This window comes from Oreochromis aureus, linkage group 17, assembly GCF_013358895.1.
Source record: "Oreochromis aureus strain Israel breed Guangdong linkage group 17, ZZ_aureus, whole genome shotgun sequence".
In the NCBI taxonomy this organism is placed as follows: Eukaryota; Metazoa; Chordata; class Actinopteri; order Cichliformes; family Cichlidae; genus Oreochromis; species Oreochromis aureus.
The window spans coordinates 22,081,415-22,100,494 of record NC_052958.1 but is presented as its reverse complement, the minus strand read 5'-3'; the positions used below and the strand labels follow the sequence as shown (position 1 = coordinate 22,100,494).

Genomic DNA, 19,080 nt, shown 5'->3' with positions numbered 1-19,080 from the left:
ATTTCTTGTCCGAATGTTTAACCACAATCAACGACTCATGCGATGGGCCTTGCTGCTGCAAGAGTACAATTTAGAGATTCGGAATATAAAAGGATCAGAAAATGTACTAGCTGATGGCCTCTCCCAGTTGTGAATATGACTTGTTTTGTTGTCTGTCACAAATATTGAAATCTGTGTATACAAAACGTGGTCTTGTATTTTAAGGGGAGGGGCGTTACGGCCCTGGGCCTTTGAGAGAGTGAGACCTCGCGGACGATTGGCTGCCTGGAGATCCCATGACACTCCAAGACCAATTGACTGGCTGATTGTCTGCACCTGGGAGTATAAAAAGGCTGAAGATTCTTCACACTGTGGGGAACTGCTGCTCTGAAGTGAACATGCAGTGTCCTCCTCGTCTGCCTAGCATTTGAACTGTGTTTGTAAACTCATATATACAGCTGACTTTAGTTTTATTAGAGTCTTGTGTTTGCTGACTTGCCTTAGTTAACCCTTAGTTTTTATTTTTGCCTGTTCTTTTCATTGTGTATTAATTATTTGCCCGGTGGTCTGTTGAACAGCCCCGTCGGTTTTCAGTTTAACGTTTGCAATAAAACCCCTTATTTACTCTGACTTCGTGAGAGGGCTTGTGTATGTTTCCTCCCCACCTGTCGCCTAGCAGAGGGGGTTGTAACAGAAGCAGTGATGACCTTCTTGCCATATTGCCAGAATAAATTATCTGGAAGCTGTTAGGCTTACTTACAGCAGTAGCACTGTCTGCACCTGCATAAACTCCAGGACGCGTTTACAGACAGTGTTTGTTGTAGTTTGGCCTGCAGGTTTGAATTCTGCAAAATGTCCTGTGATTGGGGATTTTTTTGTGTTTTTTCGAGAGTTAATATTTTGGGTATGGTATCTTTTTATGAAAAGTACAAGAGTAAAATTGCGTTTAGCATTTGCTTCAAAGCTAAGTTTGAATGGGAACCTCAAAGCTCAATAGCCTGCATCAACAGAAATTCACTGCAGCCTATGTAATATTTGATGCATCATTATTTATTCCAGTCTATCTTGCAAATACATGTTTGTGCTGCATTGTCATGCACAAACACAAACTATTAGATCCCTAAAATCAAACCTATGTCAAAATTGTTTCATTCTTTTGGTCCATTGGAGAGCAGTAAGCCATCAAACGCCGCTATTGGAAACTAAGAATATTACATGAAATTGCTTGTTTGGCCAAAAATGGGTAAATGATGTCATTTGGTAAAAAAAAACATTAAAAACTACAATTTTCATGTGTTGAGTTTAGAATGTAAGCAATTTTACCTAAATTGCATGATTTAGTACTGCCAATAACAAGGAATCAAAAAAGGTGGTTATAATGGGTTTCAATTGGCCAAAAATGACCACAATAGAGCCAAGCGGAACAATTTGATGTATAGTGTATATTATTGATATATTTAAGGAGCTGAAATTAAAAATTTTAAAATCTGAAAAAAAATCGAGACCCTTGGGAAGTTTAATTCCATTTGCATTAATACAGCGAAAATGGTTGAAAAAAAAAAAAGTGAAGTGGCCACCATAGAGCCCAGAGGGTTAAGAAAGTTTAAGAAACTTGAGGTAGTGAGATAAACAAATACATGTAACTACAAAAGAAAAAAATTGGAGAGAATAAGAGAAATGATGCAGGCTTTAGCTTTGTGAAACTTTTTTCAAATGCAGCTTTATTAAAAAATGGTTTAACATTTTGTGGCTTCACACAATACTTCTAGGTTTTCAGCCATTTTTCATTATTTTCAAATGCTTTCATTACTTCTGCACAGGAAAAATAAAATCTGATAATTACTTTCGTGAGTTTAATTTTCCAGGATACAAGCAAAACAGCACTTATGTTTATGCCACAGTTTAACAAGGTTAACCAAACATTTCAGAACTGCTTTGAAAGTATTCACATGAGGCCTATTCCTCCACAGAGATCCACCCTCCAGCTGTCAGAAGTCACAGCTGTCTGTGAAAAATTGGATCAACTGCATCAACTGGCTGCTCAGTCCTGCAGTGAAATCAACTGTTAGAGGTTTAATGTGTGTGAGACATTACGTCTAACATAAGCACTTTTTTGACCAATGTGCCTTCACTGGCTCAGAATAAAAGCTAAACACTATATTTATTTACCACTGCATTTACATTTAGTTCATGTCACTTAAAAGTCTTGCAGGAAGGGCTGAAAATCCCTGTTAATCCCTATTTTTTTTTAAAAAATGCTACAAGAGATTAAGCATATTTTCAAACACGTTTCATTACTATGATGCAAATGTTAATAATGTAATAAAACACTTAAACAAAAATGCAAGGCATAAGAAATTAATAATGCACGCACACACAATTAATAATATGTTAATAGTATTCTATATTAATATTAAACAAACGAAACATCTGGAAAAATCTGTGATCTTATTTGCAAATAACCGGACGTCCAAAACTTTGCGTCACAGCTGTATGTTATAAATAAATCTTCGACCACTGACCAAAAACAGAGAGGATAATTGAGTAAGTTGGTATCTTCCCTGATGAATAACTTAGTGGCGTGATTATAATCTGAATTTCTTACATTAGAAAAGAGTATTGATAAAGTTATTACACAGATGATAGGTATCGGTTTTGATTTCCAGATCGATTTGTATTTCTTCCACTTCTACCGTAATAACCGAACAGAGCCAGTCAGGTGGAGGCTGACTCTGAGTCAGCATAGGATTAACCTCCACTGTCACTGTAGAGTTTTATACAACTCAATAAGACCATTATTGATGTCGCAGCTACAAAAATAAAAGTTTTTAAAGAACACAATGATAAAAATTAAATAAAACTGGGTTTATAACAAGGAGTCGTTTTGAGGACACTTTGTTTTATTTTATCGGTCGCCTATCCTATCGGTATTACGGTAGGATCAGGCCACACCCCTACATATGTTGGGTTCTCTGATTAGATTACTGCTGTCACGTGACCCGACAATAGCGGAAGAAGAAGGCTCGACCGCAGAGAGAAGGTAAGGAAATAAACAAAATAAAGACGGATCGTTTTAACGGGGAAAACTCCCGGTAGTGTTTTTACTTCCCGCACGTGTACAGAGCCTGGGGCTCGCTGTTGACGGACCCGGTGTTCGGGCTCGGTTTGGACGGTAGATTTACTCAAGTGACGCGTTTTTTTTTGGGTCGTTCCGGTTCGTGTCGACAGAAAGCGAAAATAAGACACGAACAGATCAAACAGATACCGGATCGAAAACCAGCCCAGAGGAGCTCGTGCGGCAAGGGGTCAGCAGGTAACCTGAAGTGTGATGGCCCGCAGGTGGAAGCGTTCAGCTGTGTTCGTGTTTAACCGGAAACCGTAAACAGTAAACACAAGCAAAGGTTAAAGACGTCACCGTTTGTCCGGTAACGACCCAAAATCGACTGAATAACCTTCATGTTGCGCGCACTTTTACCTTTTTCTTGCTTCAGGCCTCAAACGGGAATTTCCCAGCAGCTGCCGTGACGTCACGACGCAACCGGTGACGCAGCGAATAAACATTTTTTAAACTTTTTCTTTTTTCTTTTTATGTATTATTAAGTGGCGGGAGTGTTCCAACCAGGCGCTTTTTATTGATTGATTGATTTATTATTGATATGTACAGCAGTTTAACACTATCACTTTATCAGTTATTGATTAGTTGTTTCGGCTGAATATTGATCTATTGTTTTTGCTCTTTATCGATTAGCTGTTTGTGGACTCTACACCACAGCCAGCTAATGGATACATCTTAGAAACAACTGATCAATATAACAGCTGAACAGTGTAGATCAGAAATACCTGACCCATACAAACCACAAACAACAATCAATGGATGCCACAAATACAGATCAGTATACACCAGAACGCCCAATCAGTATCGATGATTTGTTTACTACTGTTTAGTACTGATGACCTGATTGTTGATTGGCTGTTTCTGGTTTATATTGATCAGAGTCTCTAGTGTGTATAAACTGGCTGGTTATGCTGTATATTGATGAGTACTGATTGACAGGCCCTTAGTTTTTTAAAGTAAGACAAATATGCTTCTAAAAGAAAATAAACTCTCACACTCTCAGAAATACCTCAGATGTTCAAAGTAAAGGCCGTCAGTTATGGTTTATCATACTTTAAGTTGCCAGATGTTCATAATAAATATCTGCTTCTTACTGTATCAGTAACAATTGCTGTCTCTTTTTTAGCTAATCTATTTACCTCCAAGTGTTTTAGCAGTAAAACTCGACTGATCAAGTTGTGTTGTGTATTAATCATTGTTTCCCTTGATGTTGAGCAGTTTGTGCTGTGTCTGTAGGATCACCCGCAGCCTTCAGGATGCAGAGCACCGCCAACTACCTGTGGCTGATCTCAGACCTGCTCGGTCAGGGAGCGACGGCCAATGTTTACCGTGGACGGCACAAGGTATGTCGCCATGCCAGCCGCGAATTGTTTTTCTCTCTGGAAATACAGAAACACTCCGTGAAGATACCAAGATATTTTTATTCTGGTTTCGATCCCCTCTGTTTATGAAGAAGTGACCTGTTTCAAAGTCTTTCGGCAATATTTGAGCTCAGAACTGACGGTAGAGACCAGATAGATATTGAGTGTTGATTGCAAAGGGGAAATATTCAGGTCTCCTTACAGTTTATGGTTTAACATCTCAGAGTGAGAGGCTCATATGTTGTTTTCACCTTCTAAAACCTAAAGATGTCACCTGGACACATTCCAGAAAGCAGGTTTAACAAACTCTGAACCTGAACTCTGGTTTTGGTTCCACAAAAGCCGATCAGAGTTTGTTTTTGTCCTGAGTCACAAAATCCACAATTATCCATTATTATCCTCAGTTAATGAATAACAAGTTAACATTAGTTTCTTGTTTGTAAAGATGTGAAAGCTCTCATATGAGCTTTGATCCCGACTAAAAAAGAGCCAGGCAGCTACTTCAGCATGAGCGGCGGAGTCATTGACTTCACAGAGTCTGTTACCCTGGTAACCTCATCTCAGGGTGAACAAACTCAGTCTTTACTAAACCTGTGTTATTGGCGATCGTGGCTCAAGAGTTGGGAGTTCGCCTTGTAATCGGAAGGTTGCCGGTTCGAGCCCCTGCTTGGACAGTCTCGGTCGTTGTGTCCTTGGGCAAGACACTTCACCCGTTGCCTACTGGTGGTGGTCAGAGGGCCCGGTGGCGCCAGTGTCCGGCAGCCTCGCCTCTGTCAGTGTGCCCCAGGGTGGCTGTGGCTACAACGTAGCTTGCCATCACCAATGTGTGAATGTGTGCGTGAATGGGTGGATGACTGGATATGTAAAGCGCTATACAAATACAGGCCATTTACCATTTACCATTTTCACACCGATGTTGATCTCATTTATATGTTCCAGGTTGAATTCATTCATAAAAACTTTGTTGCTGTGCTGAAAAGTTTCTCCTTTTCAGATCTGAATAATTTAGTCTGATGTCGGGTTAATTTCATGTCTGAGCTCAGTTTGTGTTTTAAACCCTTCACGCTGCCTTTACCCTGCAGACTACGCTGAGGGCAAATTTCTCCCAGAATGTTTATGGTCCTTCTGAGTTTCACCTCTTTTAAAAACAGTATTTATTTAAAAAGTGATGATTCTTGAGTTTAACCTGCACGTCTGTGTGCAGAAAACCGGCGACTTGTATGCCGTCAAGGTGTTCAACAACCTGAGTTTTCTGCGGCCGCTCGACGTCCAGATGAGAGAGTTCGAGGTGCTGAAGAAACTCAACCATAAGAACATCGTGAAGCTGTTCGCTGTGGAGGAGGAGGTGAGTAACTTCATGTTTTATTCTTACTGAGAATATTTAGTCCTAGCAAGTGAAAGATCCCTGATTTGATCCCAGGAGGAAACAGGAATCTTTCAGAAATAACATCCAGAGCTACCCTCTGTGGATAAAGGAGCAGGTGAAAGTAGCTTTTTAGCTTTTTAATGGAAGAAAACCCAAGCTACGAGTGGATTCAAACCAGGACCTTAGCCCAGTAACACTTATTACTGGGTTGTCTTTCTAGATCTTTATCAGTAACTCCCAGTTTTCCCCAAGTTTTTTCTTTTTGTGAAAATTTTGCATCAATTTTTAGAACAAGAAAAAAAAGATAATAAATGTGAGAATGAAAAATCTGCTGGAGCAAAAAGGTTAGCTAGGGCTGTTGCACATCTGGGCCCAGATGTGGCTCAGATGTGCTGCTTTTTATGGCCCACATTCGGGCCTGGCTGTTGTCGTTGATTCAGGTCGAGTCTACATGCTTTAACGCAGCTGCAGGTTCATCTTATATGAGCCAGATGTCAGGTATGCTGCGACTTTTTGGCCACATCTGGCACACAACACCTGTGAGCGCCATAACTGAGCTGAAAGGCCCAAAAGTGTCTGAATGAAGTGAAGCCATGATAAAGAGCTCAGCTCCACTCTGCCAGACAGAAACCTCTGAAGGTTTGACCCACGACTCATACTCAGTGTGAAAAAGAACCGTCAGACGAATGAAGGCGAGCACAAGGATGAGGTATCGCCACTGTATCCTTGTGCTCGGCTTCATTTATTTGTTCAGCTGTCTATAAGTTTACAGAAAACTTTTCCTCATGACTGAGTTTATTCAGCTGTAAATGTGAACAATATTCAGCAGCATTTGGGAGTGTTACCTGCTCTTTATAGTTAAGTTATATTTAATTAAAAAAGCAGAAAATATTATTTTCATTTTTCATGTTGTTGATCTTCAAAAGCTTGAAAGCTGCCACTAAAGATTCCCATCATCATAAAAATGGTTTATAGCCCAAAACAAGAAGGAATATTTCCTCTAATGTAAAAGGAGGAAAAGAAGATGGAGCCTAAAAAACAGAAACAAGAGTGAAGTCCTAAATATTTAAATTAAAGACAAAAGTATAACATTTTTTTATGACATAAATCTGAAAACAACATTCAGATTTCACATTTTTTAGTTTTTAATGTAAAGATTCAAATTATGTGGTTATTAAAAGAGTTTTGCAGATGTTTGTTTCAGTAAATAAAACAAGTAATTAGAGTTTTTTAAGCCCTGAATTAGCCTGTCGGGTGCTTCTACCTCCTGACTCTCAGCTCCAGCTTTAGTTTCAGCTTTTAGGTTCAGTTTATGTGGTTCTTCAAAGTGAATTCAAACTAAACTAACATCTGACATGTAAAAATTGACCAAAACTAACTGAAATTATATTTTGTAGCTGAGAAATAATGTTGACATCTTTAAGGAGAGTAAAAACATCCTTCTAACGTCCTCCTCCTCCTCCTCTCAGTCCAACACCCGTCACAAGGTCCTGGTGATGGAGTACTGTCCCTGCGGGAGTCTCTACACTGTCTTGGAGGAGTCGTCCAACGCGTATGGACTCCCCGAGGACGAGTTCCTCATTGTTCTCCATGATGTTGGTGAGGGACACATTTAACTGTGACACTCTGCGTTGGTTCCAGCCAATCAGGTTCTTTTAAATGTGAAATCTCACTGTAAGAAGTTTCAGCAGTTAAAAGGAAATCAAACACGAGTGATCAGTCCTTTCTTTAAATGTGGAAAGAAATGCATTCAAATGGTTCAATATAGAGACTGAAACTCTCTCTGATTGGTTGTTGTGTCCCCTTCAGTGGCAGGTATGAACCACCTGAGAGAGTACGGCATCGTTCACCGGGACATCAAACCGGGAAACATCATGAGGGTGATCGGAGAGGACGGCCGCTCCGTCTACAAGCTGACTGACTTTGGAGCGGCGAGAGAGCTGGAGGACGACGAGCAGTTTGTGTCTCTGTATGGCACTGAGGAGTACCTGGTCAGCAAAGCAAACGCACGCAGTGAACAGGAACTGTAGATAAAAGATGGCAGCATACACAAAGATGCCAGTGAGTGATGTCACAGCAGGTGTAGCTGCTGCTGAGTAACTCTTCTTCATATGTCTCTTATGCAGCACCCCGACATGTACGAGCGCGCTGTGCTGAGAAAAGACCACCAGAAGAAGTACGGTGCCACGGTGGACCTGTGGAGCATTGGCGTCACGTTCTACCACGCTGCCACCGGCAGCCTTCCCTTCAGACCGTTCGAAGGGCCGCGCAGGAACAAAGAAGTCATGTGAGAGCTCGCTGTGACCTTTGACCCATTCTGACAGGAATTAGACTGAACTGAAACTTACCCAGCTGTTTGTCTGCCTCAGGTATAAAATCATCACAGAAAAGCCGTCCGGGACGATCTCTGGCCATCAGAAGTGTGAGAACGGGAAGATCGAGTGGAGCACAGAGATGCCGGTGTCCTGCAGCCTGTCAAAGTACGAGACCCTCAAACGCCCTGATCATCACGCTCATGAACAAACATGCTGAGGGATATATGTGTGGAAATGTCTCACCCTGTTGTTTCCTTCATGGTCACACACACAAATCATCACTGTCTCTGGTTTTGTTTCAGGGGTCTTCAGAGCCTCCTGACCCCAGTTCTCGCCAACATCCTGGAGGCCGATCAGGAGAAATGTTGGGGCTTCGATCAGTTCTTCGCTGAGACCAACGACATCCTGCACCGAACCGTCGTTTATGTCTTCAGTCTGCAGCAGGCCACGCTGCACCACGTCTACATCCATGAGTACAACACGTAAGCCTTGTGTGCCCGCGCACCTGCTTTCTCAAACAGTCTGCGCGGTGTCTGAAAGCTGCTGTTCTTCATGTGCCCACAGGGCAGCGCTGTTCCAGGAACTGTTGTGCCGCAGGACCAGCATCCCTCTGCATAATCAGGAGCTGCTTTACGAGGGCCGCCGCCTCGTCCTCGACGCCAACCGCCAGGCCAAGACTTTCCCCAAGACCTCCAGAGAAAATCCCATCATGCTCGTCAGCCGTGAGTCCGTCGCCACCGTGGGACTCATCTTTGAAGATCGTATGCACTTCCTTTTTTTTTCTTCTATCATGTTTAATAAAACCAGAATTGATGTGATGGGTTTTGTTCTGAGATATGTTGGTTAGAAACTGGACCTGATTTTGTTTTCACAGCCAGTCCTCCTAAAGTTCAGCCCCGCTATGATCTCGACCTGGATGCCAGCTACGCAAAGGTACTGAACTCACATCACCTTAGCTGTGAATCTGATTGGCCCAGGAAAAAAAATAGTAAAATATTGCTAGTTTATACGGCCTGTTCAATTACAGGAGCTTAGGTGTGTCAGCATAAGAAATCAGGACGACTTCAGGATCAACTCTAACCCATTAATCTTTCTCTAATTCACTCATCTGGTGACTTTTAAGAAAATTTTATTTTAAACTCTTGCAAACAGATTTACAGAGTTACAAAGACTGAACTACACAGAATAATTCTGAACTATTTTGAAATAGATGCAGAACTGTTGCAGAGACTAGAAATGATTGCAAAGGGACTCTAAAAATAACTTATAGATCACCTTAAGACAGCTGGGATAGGCTCCACCCCCCTGTGACCCTGAAAAGGATAAGTGGAAGAGGATGGATGGATGGGTACAAACTACCACAAATAAACTTGAAACTTTTTGCAGAGGGACCACCGTGAGCCAGTCTTTTTTCCTTCAGTCCCTCGATGCTCGCTGACCTTCCTCTTCCTGTTGTTCAGACTTTTGCAGGAGATGTCGGCCATTTGTGGAAAACTTCAGAGTCTCTGCTGCTTTATCAGGAGCTGGTGCGGAAAGGAGTTCGAGGTTTAATGTAAGCTCACATCACAAAAATCTTCACAGATGTGGAGCTCAGTTGGTTTTCTCATGTGACGTCATCTTTCTATATGTCTTTACTCGTGCAGTGAGCTGATGAAGGAGGACTACAATGAGATTATGCGCAAGAAGTTGGAGGTTTTCCATCTGTGTAACTTCTGCACACAGATGTTGGAGAAGACCGAGCAGCTGTGAGTGAGGCCGTTAACCCGCACACTGCTCCTAAAGATGCATCACAAATGAACAAAGCCAGCGCCTGACCCTTAGATTAGCGAGATCAATGGCCTCAGTTCTAACTTATATAGATCCTAATGTCACATGATCAAGTTTCCACAACATAAAAATCTGTCATGTCTTAAAACAAGGAGACTCAAAACCGCTGCAGTGAACAACCGGCCCAAAGAGCCTCTTGCGGAGACTAGAAACTACAAGACTTGGAACTATCACCAAGTAGCACAAAGACTCATGTAGTTACTACCAAAACATTAATAAAAAAAAAAAAAAACACAAAATATTATTGCCAAGAGACTCAAAACTTAAAACTATCACAAAGAGACTGAAGTCACCAAAGGGACTCAGAACAAGTATTGAAAGCATTTACTTCTGAGACTTAAAACTACTGCAAAACAAGTCCACAGAAACTTAACACTACATTTAATAGTCTCTAGTAGAGCAGGGAGATATGACCAAAAATATTTATTACGATATACATTTGAAAATTTGCGATAACGATATAACTGACAATACAATTGACAGTAGACAAAATACTTAACAACTTCACAACTTTATTAGTGCAAAAAAACATCACAAACATGTATTTTCACTTAATCAAGCAGCTGTTTTTTATGTGCAATAAAGTTATATAAAAATTTAACAGTGCAAATGCAAATTACTTGCTGACAGTTTAACCAAAAGGCATTTCCAGTGGAAATTGGCCGACATATCCTCAGCATAACCATGTATAATATCCACAAAACTTAATAAGTGGTTATACACACACAATACGGTAATATTATGTTGAATACATATCACAGTACATATCACTCCGCGAGGCTCCTGACTACGATAGCCGTAATGCTCCGACAATCCATCAAGCGGTGCGGGTTCGTAGCTTAGCAAAGTCGTACTAAAACATTTGACAGATTTTTGAGCGCTGTGTACCACATAAAATCGTTTCGAGGTCAGTAAACACAACCAGAATTCATACATAAGGCACACGGGATTATAAGGGGCACTGTCGATTTTCAGAAAAATCAAAGGATTGATTTTAAGTGTGCCGTATTTTCCAAAAAACACAGTAATAACGACGGCCCGCTAGCATGCGCTACCAAAAATAGTGCTTTGTTGTGTGTCTGACGGACGAAAGCTAAACCAGTTCCACATCACTGAAGTTGCAGCATTTTTACAAACCAATTCTGGTTCATCCGTTTCATTCAACGATAGGCTTTCGCCCTCCTCATTCTCCGTCGCCGCCATGTGCGTATAAAAACAAAGGCACTGCGCATGCGCGTTTTACCCATATTCTATCGCGATATTTCATTTTCTTATCGTTGCCCAACATTATACCGGTATTACCGTGAACGGTATGATATGGCCCAGCCCTAGTCTCAAGTTGTTTTTCCACCAACCTCGAATTTCTGTTTAAGACTGAACAAATCCACAAAGTCACTGTGGGCAACACTCTTAGACATTTATGGTCGCAGTTCTTTAGATCTGTTTTTCATAATTCAACCTTCATTAACTGTTAAAAGTGAAATGTAATGCAGTGTTTGAATAATAATAATTTCCAGAGTGTAATCCTGAAAGTTTTGTTAATAACGTGATGCTCTCGCCGTGCTTCAGGTTCGAGGTGCTGATGCAGGCCAACATGCTGTCGTCAGAATACGACGAGATCTCAGACATGCACAAGAAAGTTCTCAGAGTGAGTGCTGGCGCTCTTTTCCTGTCTCTGTGCATCACATTTGTTATTCAGACATCTTTCTAACATGCTGCAGTTCTTTGTCTCTCAGACTCTCCTGATTTTTATCAGCTTGGTTCTTAAAACCTCTGAACGAGCTGAAACTCATAAATCCTCTTTTTTAATTTTATTGTAACCTGACAGTAATAATCTGAGAGAACAGCCACACTGAACTCTTGGTGGTGACTCTGAATTTGAGTTTGAGAATTGAAGAAGACTTTGGATCCAGGAATGGTTTAAGAGGTCAAACTTAACAGCCGAGTAGGACTATAAGAAAAATGCTTATTAGTTTTATGATACTGACTCTCAGAAACACTTGAGTTTAGAATTTTTGGTCATGTGCTCACTTTAAAAACCTCCAGTATCACCATACATATGATATCATTAGAGTCTGAGGTTGTTGTTAATTACGGTGCAGTCGTCTCACTATGCCTCATTTCTTTCAACTGTTTTTAAAATTTTGGTGATTTTTCTTTGTTTTGTCCTGACGTAATGTTTCTGTGCAGATCTCCGGCTCTCTGGAGCCCATCGAACGTACGACACAAGACGTCAAGAGTAAATTTCTGCCTGGAGGCCTTCTGACCGACACTTGGACGCAGCAAGTTGGGACGCACCCTGAGGACAGGAAGTAAGTTTGAAAGAAAAGGAAATAGTAATGCAAAAGTGATGTGTGGTGATGCAGTGCGTGACGCTGGGCTTTTTCTCTGCAGTGTGGAGAAGATCAAAGTGCTGCTGGACGCTATCACCGCCATCTACCAGCAGTTCAAGAAGGACAAAGCAGAGAGACGTGAGTTCACAAACACGGCTGCAGATTCAGCTGTTTATCTGTGGAGGAAGAGTCATCATTCAATCATGTTTCATTTAGAACCAGCTTCACCTACAGTCTGCATCAGGGTCAAAACTTCTGTTGGTCTAAGGAGATTTATTGATGAGGCTCAGAGACAGAAAGCCTGCACAGTTAGCTTCACAGCTGGTCCAACAGCACATGTATTTGTAGGAGTTTCCTTTTCAGAGCACCTAATAATTCTGGAAGATTATTTAAAGAAAACATAAAAACATGATTTACTAAGTTTTACAGCACACACTTTACTGCAGATTGTATCATATCAGCAGCTTTTATTTCATGCCCGATGTTGCTATGCGGCTGTTCATTTCTTCACAATTTGCACAATACCTGTGGTGTACTGCAAGGCTCGATTTTGGGTTCTATTTTATTTTCTATTTATTTGCTTTCGTCTTCCATTGTTATGCAGATGACACCCAGATTTACCTTCACAACCTCGCTGCTGTATTAAACTCTAAATGTCAGATGTTACGAAATATTCTTCACCTGCATAACAGAAAATCAGAAATCTTTTCTATTTCTATTACTTTCTTGAACAAAACAAACAAACTGAAACAAAAGTGATCCTCCATCGGTCGGAGTTTAAGATGTGCAGCTCTCCTTTGTTGTCATTGTTGAGCTGTTCTTTTCCGTTTACTGACAGCACACTTACAGTCTTCTGTTTAATAAAACCTTTTGTTTGCTGTCAAGGTTTACAAACAGTTATGATGACACGACACACTCACGCTGTGCTTAGAGCAAATGAACTGAAGGGTTTAGTTAATTTAAGACGATTTTAAAATCTTTTAAACCGAGAGCATGTCGCTGTCACGGGAGTAAAAGTCAAACTTTAAATGGTTTGGTTTCATTTTTTCTGTTCAGGTCTGCCGTACAACGAGGAGCAGATCCACAAGTTTGACAAGTAAGTTCCGGCATTGTCAGCTGTCCTCCGTCAGGCTCCGCCTTCTTTCTGACGCCATGTTTTTGTTTCTCTCTTACAGACAGAAGTTGGTCCTTCACGCGAGTAAGGCCAGGACTCTGTTCACAGACGAGTGTGCAATGAAGTACCGTCTTTTCATCTCCAAGAGCGAGGAGTGGATGAGGTAATGACAGGCAAGGGGCAGCTGGGTCGTGACCTGAGCTCCTCACGGCTTGAGTGTTGACGTTTTTCTGCATTTTTTTTTTTTTTTTTTTCTCAGGAAAGTTCATCATGTGAGGAAGCAGCTGCTAAACCTGTCCAGTCAGCTGATCAGCATCGAGAAGGAGGTGACCATGCTGATGGAGAGAGCCATCAAGGTAAACATTAAAGCGATTTCAGGTGCTGGGCGGCTGATGCACACGAAGTCTGTCGTAATAATGAAACGCATTCGTTTTACAGCCAGTTTCCCAGAATGAAGTCTGGAAGTGACAGAAACACGTGTCTGTTTGTTTGTCTTCCAGCTGCAGGAACAGCTGCCACAGAAAGTTCTTCCTCTGGTGTCCAGTGGCATGAAGCCTCAGGCCTACCTGAGCCAGAACACGCTGGTGGAGATGACTCTGGGGTTTGTTTGTTTCCTCTCTATTGTCACATCGTGTTGAATTCCATCTGAAGCAGCTGTGAGTGCTGACTCTGTGCTTCTGTGTTTCAGGATGAAGAAGCTGAAGGAGGAGATGGAGGGAGTGGTCAAAGAGTTGGCAGAAAACAACCATTTCTTAGAGAGGTCAGACTTTTCTGTTTTTAATTTAAGACTAAATCAGCTGCTGGTTCTGTTTCTATTGTTTGATTTAAAATTTAAAAAGTACGCAGACCGCTCGGAAACAGATGCAGGTTCGATGTTTATGGTTCTGAATTTATTGACTGAATCTTTTCTCTAAACCAGGGATATCAAATTTATTTTACACCGTGGCCCACATACAGCCCAGTCTGAGCCGAACCAGTGATATCTTAATATAAGATAAAGAAGTGCAGTGCAGACTGTCCTACAGTTATAATTCTGTCAATTCATTAAACCATTCCATTTAATGTCTTTCGTATTTGTTTATTTATTTTTACTGTGAACCCAATATAAAATCAGTAACTTTCTGTAATTTAATTGTTTACCTGTTACATATTTATTTCAGTGTAGTATGAATGACCATTGGGGAGCTCCTCACCATCAGCAAAAGCTGTAAAACTAAAACACAGTTAAAAGTCCAAATTTCATGCCCTCCTTTGTATTTCCGAAGTCATGCAGTAGGCTAGTTGGAGTCTTTGGTCGGCCAATTCTGGCCCCAGGGCCTTATGTTTGACATAACTTTGATTTATGTTTAATCAGCTCAAAATTTAGACCTGAAAGATGCTTATCAGCGTGCCTCTGAATAATATGGACCAGTGTCAACTCCCTAACAAAACAATAAGGACAAAAATGAGCTGATCAGTGACCCCTAAAATACAGTAAATTTTATTCTAAAAGAATTTGATTTTTAAAAATAAAGTTGTCACTCTTAGTAATACCAGGATTCTAATGGTCCTCAAACCACAACTTTATTGATACATACTGAAGTGTCAACACTCATGATTAGGGTATATCAAGGGTCATCTTTATGGGGGAAAAGTGAACATTATACAGATTATACATTATCCTCCTAAAGTTCCCTTAAAATTAGATAATTATAATGTTAGTATATTTAATGAAGCAATTAAAAGTGTTACCTTCAACTAAAACAGTTTCACATGTGGCCAACTTATTTTTTTCCTGCATTTTAAAGTTCAGCAGGTTTCTACTTCATACTTTTAGAGCTGAAAAACACAAAAACTCAGTTTAAAAACTGCAACCAAACCCACAGGAAATACAAAGGTTTGGGGTCATTTTGACCTGGATTTATGAACACTGACACTGAACACGTGAACACTTTCTTAGAAACAGAATAAAAATGTTTTTGTTTGCCTGAGCCAGCTTCTGAAAACCTGCCTTCAGCTTCTTGTTTCACTTTCTTTTATTTTAATTTTAGTGTGATTATTTTGGCACAAATGTGACTCTGTATGTCTGGTCTGTATCGCCTCTGCAGGTTTGGCACTCTGACACTGGATGGGGGCCTGAGAGGATGAGTGGAGTCGAGTGTCGCTGCCGTTTGTACATACTCTGTGTGTTTACTGTGTAAATAACGTCGGACTGTTGAAGACAAAGCTTTTTGTATGAGTCTCTGGAAACTCTCGCTCAATTGCTTCTGTCGCTTTAAAAGAAAAGGATCGGAGATGTTTTCAGCTAAGGATCAGCGAAGGAATGCAGAGCAGCTTCATCCAATCACATCGCAAAGAGACCCTGAAACACCTTTGAGTAGTTAGCCGGACACAGCCGGGAACAATGGGTTCAGGGTGGGTTTACATCACGTTTGGACTCAAATACTTTCTGCTGCAGGTGTTATTGGAAATGATGAATGGATTTAAAGATCACCACAGGTGTGTTTACATTGTTCTGTAGTTTTTCACCTGAAGTGGAATATTTAAGAGAACAGTTTTAATGGATTAAATGTTTATGGTTTAAGCTGGTTTTAATGGGTAAAAAAATAAAACAAACGTTAACTTCAATGTCTAAGGAGTATTTACTGGACCTTTCAGCAACAGGCTCTGATTAATCTAATTTTACTCTGTAAAAACTTTAAAGCATGAGCAGAGTTTGAGATGCTTTAAAATAGAAGTTTTAGGTTCTAGTTAATATCAGCTAGAAAACATTTAAATCTCATATGATTATTACTGTTCACTGTAACTGCAGCTGAAATATTTGAGATTCAAACCAAAGTCCTTGCTGAAGCTCAGAGAGGAAGTCACAGCCTTGAATGCTAGTTTTTTTTCTCTTTTTTTTAATGGTTTGGATTTTCAAATTAAAATGCAAACTAAAGGACCTCTGACTGATGATTCAGATGAAGCCGTTTCCTGTTTTTTGGGGCAAATTAGGCTAACAATATACAGAGTACATTATGGGGTATTTAATGTTTTTTCCAGCTGGATTAAGGAACATTTAAAGGTTTGAATCTGTGGAAAAATACAAAATGGCATTAAGTTTGCAATGAAAATAATTGTTAAAGCGTTAACTTCTGAAATGTTCAACTTGATCCGAGTTTTATAGAAGATTATGTATTAAATTAGAGGGTTTTTTTTCTTTGTTCAGTGTCATCAAATGCATTTATTTCCCTGTAAGTTGCATTAAAGTACTGTATTTATTGGAAAAAGCTGGTGTCCTTTTAAAGGCACTGAATTTTATCGGACTGTGCATTGAACAGAATATTTCTGATTAATGATTATTTTTTTGTTAGTCTCTCTTTGTCATACCTCTATCCTTCAGCTGGTCGTCCTTTTCGGTATCTTTGTTTTATTTCTTGTCCATAATTAAAACACCAAGTGACTGTTTAAATGACCTGTAAATACGCCATTCAATCAATCAATAAACTGATCAGGCATGAAGCTGTGTCAGCGTGACCTGTTTAACAGTTTCAGATTAAAAGAGTTGTTTCACACAAACTGCTCCAAAAAAGTGTTTGAGGGCAACCCCATCACAGCTCACCAGACCTCCCAGTTCATGTGCTAGATTCTGTTTATCATTAGTCACTTTACAACCTTCAAAGTAAAGATACTAAAAACATGCTGCTCTGATCTCCACCCAACAGAAGGTTTTCAGTTATTAAATACAAGACTGAAGGCAGAGACCCACAAGCACGCAGCAGCTTGAGGTGGATGCAGTAAAGGCCTGAAGAGGAGGAAACACTGGTGATGTCTGTGGTTTCTAGACTTCAGGCAGATCCTGATTGCAGACATTAAAACGTGAGACTGTATAAATGTTTGCAATTCCTAGACAGTTAAAGCAACACTGGTGTTGAAGCCTAAACTAAAGGTGAAAGTTTACAAGCCAAACACATCTCTATAGTTTAATTCAAAGCCCACTGAGGTGGTGTACAGAAGCAAAGCTGCAAAAGAGCTGCCTTTATCCAGAAACACGTTCCTAACTTCCTTCCTGTCACAGCTTTAAGAATGAAGCTTAAAAAAATAAAGCAATAATTTCATTCCCTGTTAAACATTCTTAGCTTTAAAACATTGTTTTAATTACAAAAGGATTATTAGTTATTTATTTTAAGCTTGTGCTAATGTTTTTTAACTAAAAATTCACTGTACCGCTGCCTTGATAGGTCAATTTGAATTTTCAAACGTATTACGTATAGCCACACGTGCGCACAATGGACCAATTAGCGATGTAGTGGCGCCAGCGGCGGGCTATAAAGGGGCATCTGCGCGGTACAGCGTATAACGTTCCTTTCACAAACCAAGATGGCCAGAACGAAGCAGACCGCCCGTAAATCCACCGGAGGAAAGGCTCCCAGGAAGCAGCTAGCCACAAAGGCTGCCCGTAAGAGCGCCCCGGCCACTGGAGGTGTGAAGAAGCCTCACCGCTACAGGCCCGGTACCGTGGCTCTGAGGGAGATCCGCCGTTACCAGAAATCCACCGAGCTGCTGATCCGCAAGCTGCCCTTTCAGCGCCTGGTCCGTGAGATCGCGCAGGATTTCAAGACAGACCTGCGCTTCCAGAGCTCCGCCGTAATGGCTCTGCAGGAGGCGAGCGAGGCTTACCTGGTCGGTCTGTTTGAGGACACAAACCTGTGCGCCATCCACGCCAAGCGGGTCACCATCATGCCCAAAGACATCCAGCTGGCCCGCCGCATTCGCGGGGAGAGGGCTTAAGCTGATCTGAGACCAGTTTATGTACAACGGCTCTTTTAAGAGCCACACAAACACATCTGAAGAGCTTAGTTCATCTTTAATGTCATGGGCCCAAGTTTGGTTTACTGCTACTAAAATAAATGCTCAAGAATGTAACATGAACTAATGTCTTAAGTACTAGACGTTTTGATCTGACCAGTTCATTGAACAGGCACAGTAAGACGGGCCTTGTGGTTCATAAGTGTTAAATTTCTAAATTAAACGGGCCATTAACCCTGAGGAGAGCTCCGAATACACCCGCCCCCCACTCTCCTTCCCGCGCACACTCACTGATTGTCTCTGAAGCCCAACCAAATGTCTCCTGGAAGGAAAACTGCGCAAAGTCAACCTCTAACGATCGTGACAATAGGCATCCGATCACATCCTCCGTAAGATTTGCAGAAGACGTTCAATTTCAAAACAGAAAATTACGCCGCAATCGTGTTGTTCCACAACAGATCTATAACTGAGACCTTAAGATACGTGTAATTATAATCAGTATTAAGTGTATAATAACATCTTTGTTCTTAGATGGATTGTGTGGCTCTTAAAAGAGCCGTTGTGTTGGAGTCGAGCTGTGGATTTAACCTCCGAAACCATACAGAGTGCGACCCTGCCTCTTCAGAGCGTACACCACGTCCATGGCGGTCACGGTCTTCCTCTTGGCGTGCTCCGTGTAGGTGACGGCGTCACGGATCACGTTCTCAAGAAACACCTTGAGCACACCACGGGTCTCCTCGTAGATAAGACCGGAGATACGCTTCACACCGCCACGGCGAGCCAGACGGCGGATGGCGGGCTTGGTAATACCCTGGATGTTATCACGAAGAACTTTGCGGTGACGCTTAGCGCCTCCTTTCCCGAGTCCCTTTCCTCCTTTTCCGCGTCCACTCATTTTCTCAA

General features: G+C 41.2%; 3 protein-coding genes across 5 annotated transcripts; 2 read left to right on the top strand and 1 right to left on the bottom strand.

The window, feature by feature from the left end:
• Positions 1 to 2,954: 2,954 nt before the first annotated feature.
• tbk1 (TANK-binding kinase 1) lies at positions 2,955 to 16,890 on the top strand. Of its 3 annotated transcripts, none has more exons than XM_031741788.2 (21): positions 2,955 to 3,019; positions 4,331 to 4,437; positions 5,660 to 5,800; positions 7,291 to 7,420; positions 7,631 to 7,812; positions 7,948 to 8,108; positions 8,191 to 8,301; positions 8,439 to 8,618; positions 8,701 to 8,897; positions 9,011 to 9,069; positions 9,597 to 9,688; positions 9,780 to 9,881; positions 11,533 to 11,611; positions 12,154 to 12,275; positions 12,358 to 12,434; positions 13,353 to 13,392; positions 13,472 to 13,573; positions 13,670 to 13,766; positions 13,911 to 14,011; positions 14,099 to 14,170; positions 15,498 to 16,890. In XM_031741788.2, exons 2-21 carry the CDS (start codon positions 4,351 to 4,353, stop codon positions 15,535 to 15,537), a joined length of 2,172 nt encoding a protein of 723 aa, XP_031597648.1. In that variant the 5' UTR covers positions 2,955 to 3,019; positions 4,331 to 4,350; the 3' UTR covers positions 15,538 to 16,890. The 3 variants fall into 3 exon arrangements, with proteins under 3 accessions (XP_031597648.1, XP_031597649.1, XP_039456812.1); XM_031741789.2 differs by lacking the exon at positions 2,955 to 3,019 and adding an exon at positions 3,028 to 3,292; XM_039600878.1 differs by lacking the exon at positions 2,955 to 3,019 and adding an exon at positions 3,355 to 3,404.
• Positions 16,891 to 17,025: 135 nt separating this feature from the next.
• Positions 17,026 to 18,202, top strand: LOC116321847 (histone H3). Its single transcript, XM_031741790.2, has one exon. The coding sequence runs from the start codon at positions 17,749 to 17,751 to the stop codon at positions 18,157 to 18,159; it is 411 nt and encodes a 136-aa protein (XP_031597650.1). The 5' UTR covers positions 17,026 to 17,748; the 3' UTR covers positions 18,160 to 18,202.
• A 539-nt stretch (positions 18,203 to 18,741) lies between these two features.
• Positions 18,742 to 19,079, bottom strand: LOC116321849 (histone H4). Its single transcript, XM_031741792.2, has one exon. It carries the CDS (start codon positions 19,070 to 19,072, stop codon positions 18,761 to 18,763), a length of 312 nt encoding a protein of 103 aa, XP_031597652.2. The 5' UTR covers positions 19,073 to 19,079; the 3' UTR covers positions 18,742 to 18,760.
• Between the last annotated feature and the right edge of the window lies 1 nt (position 19,080).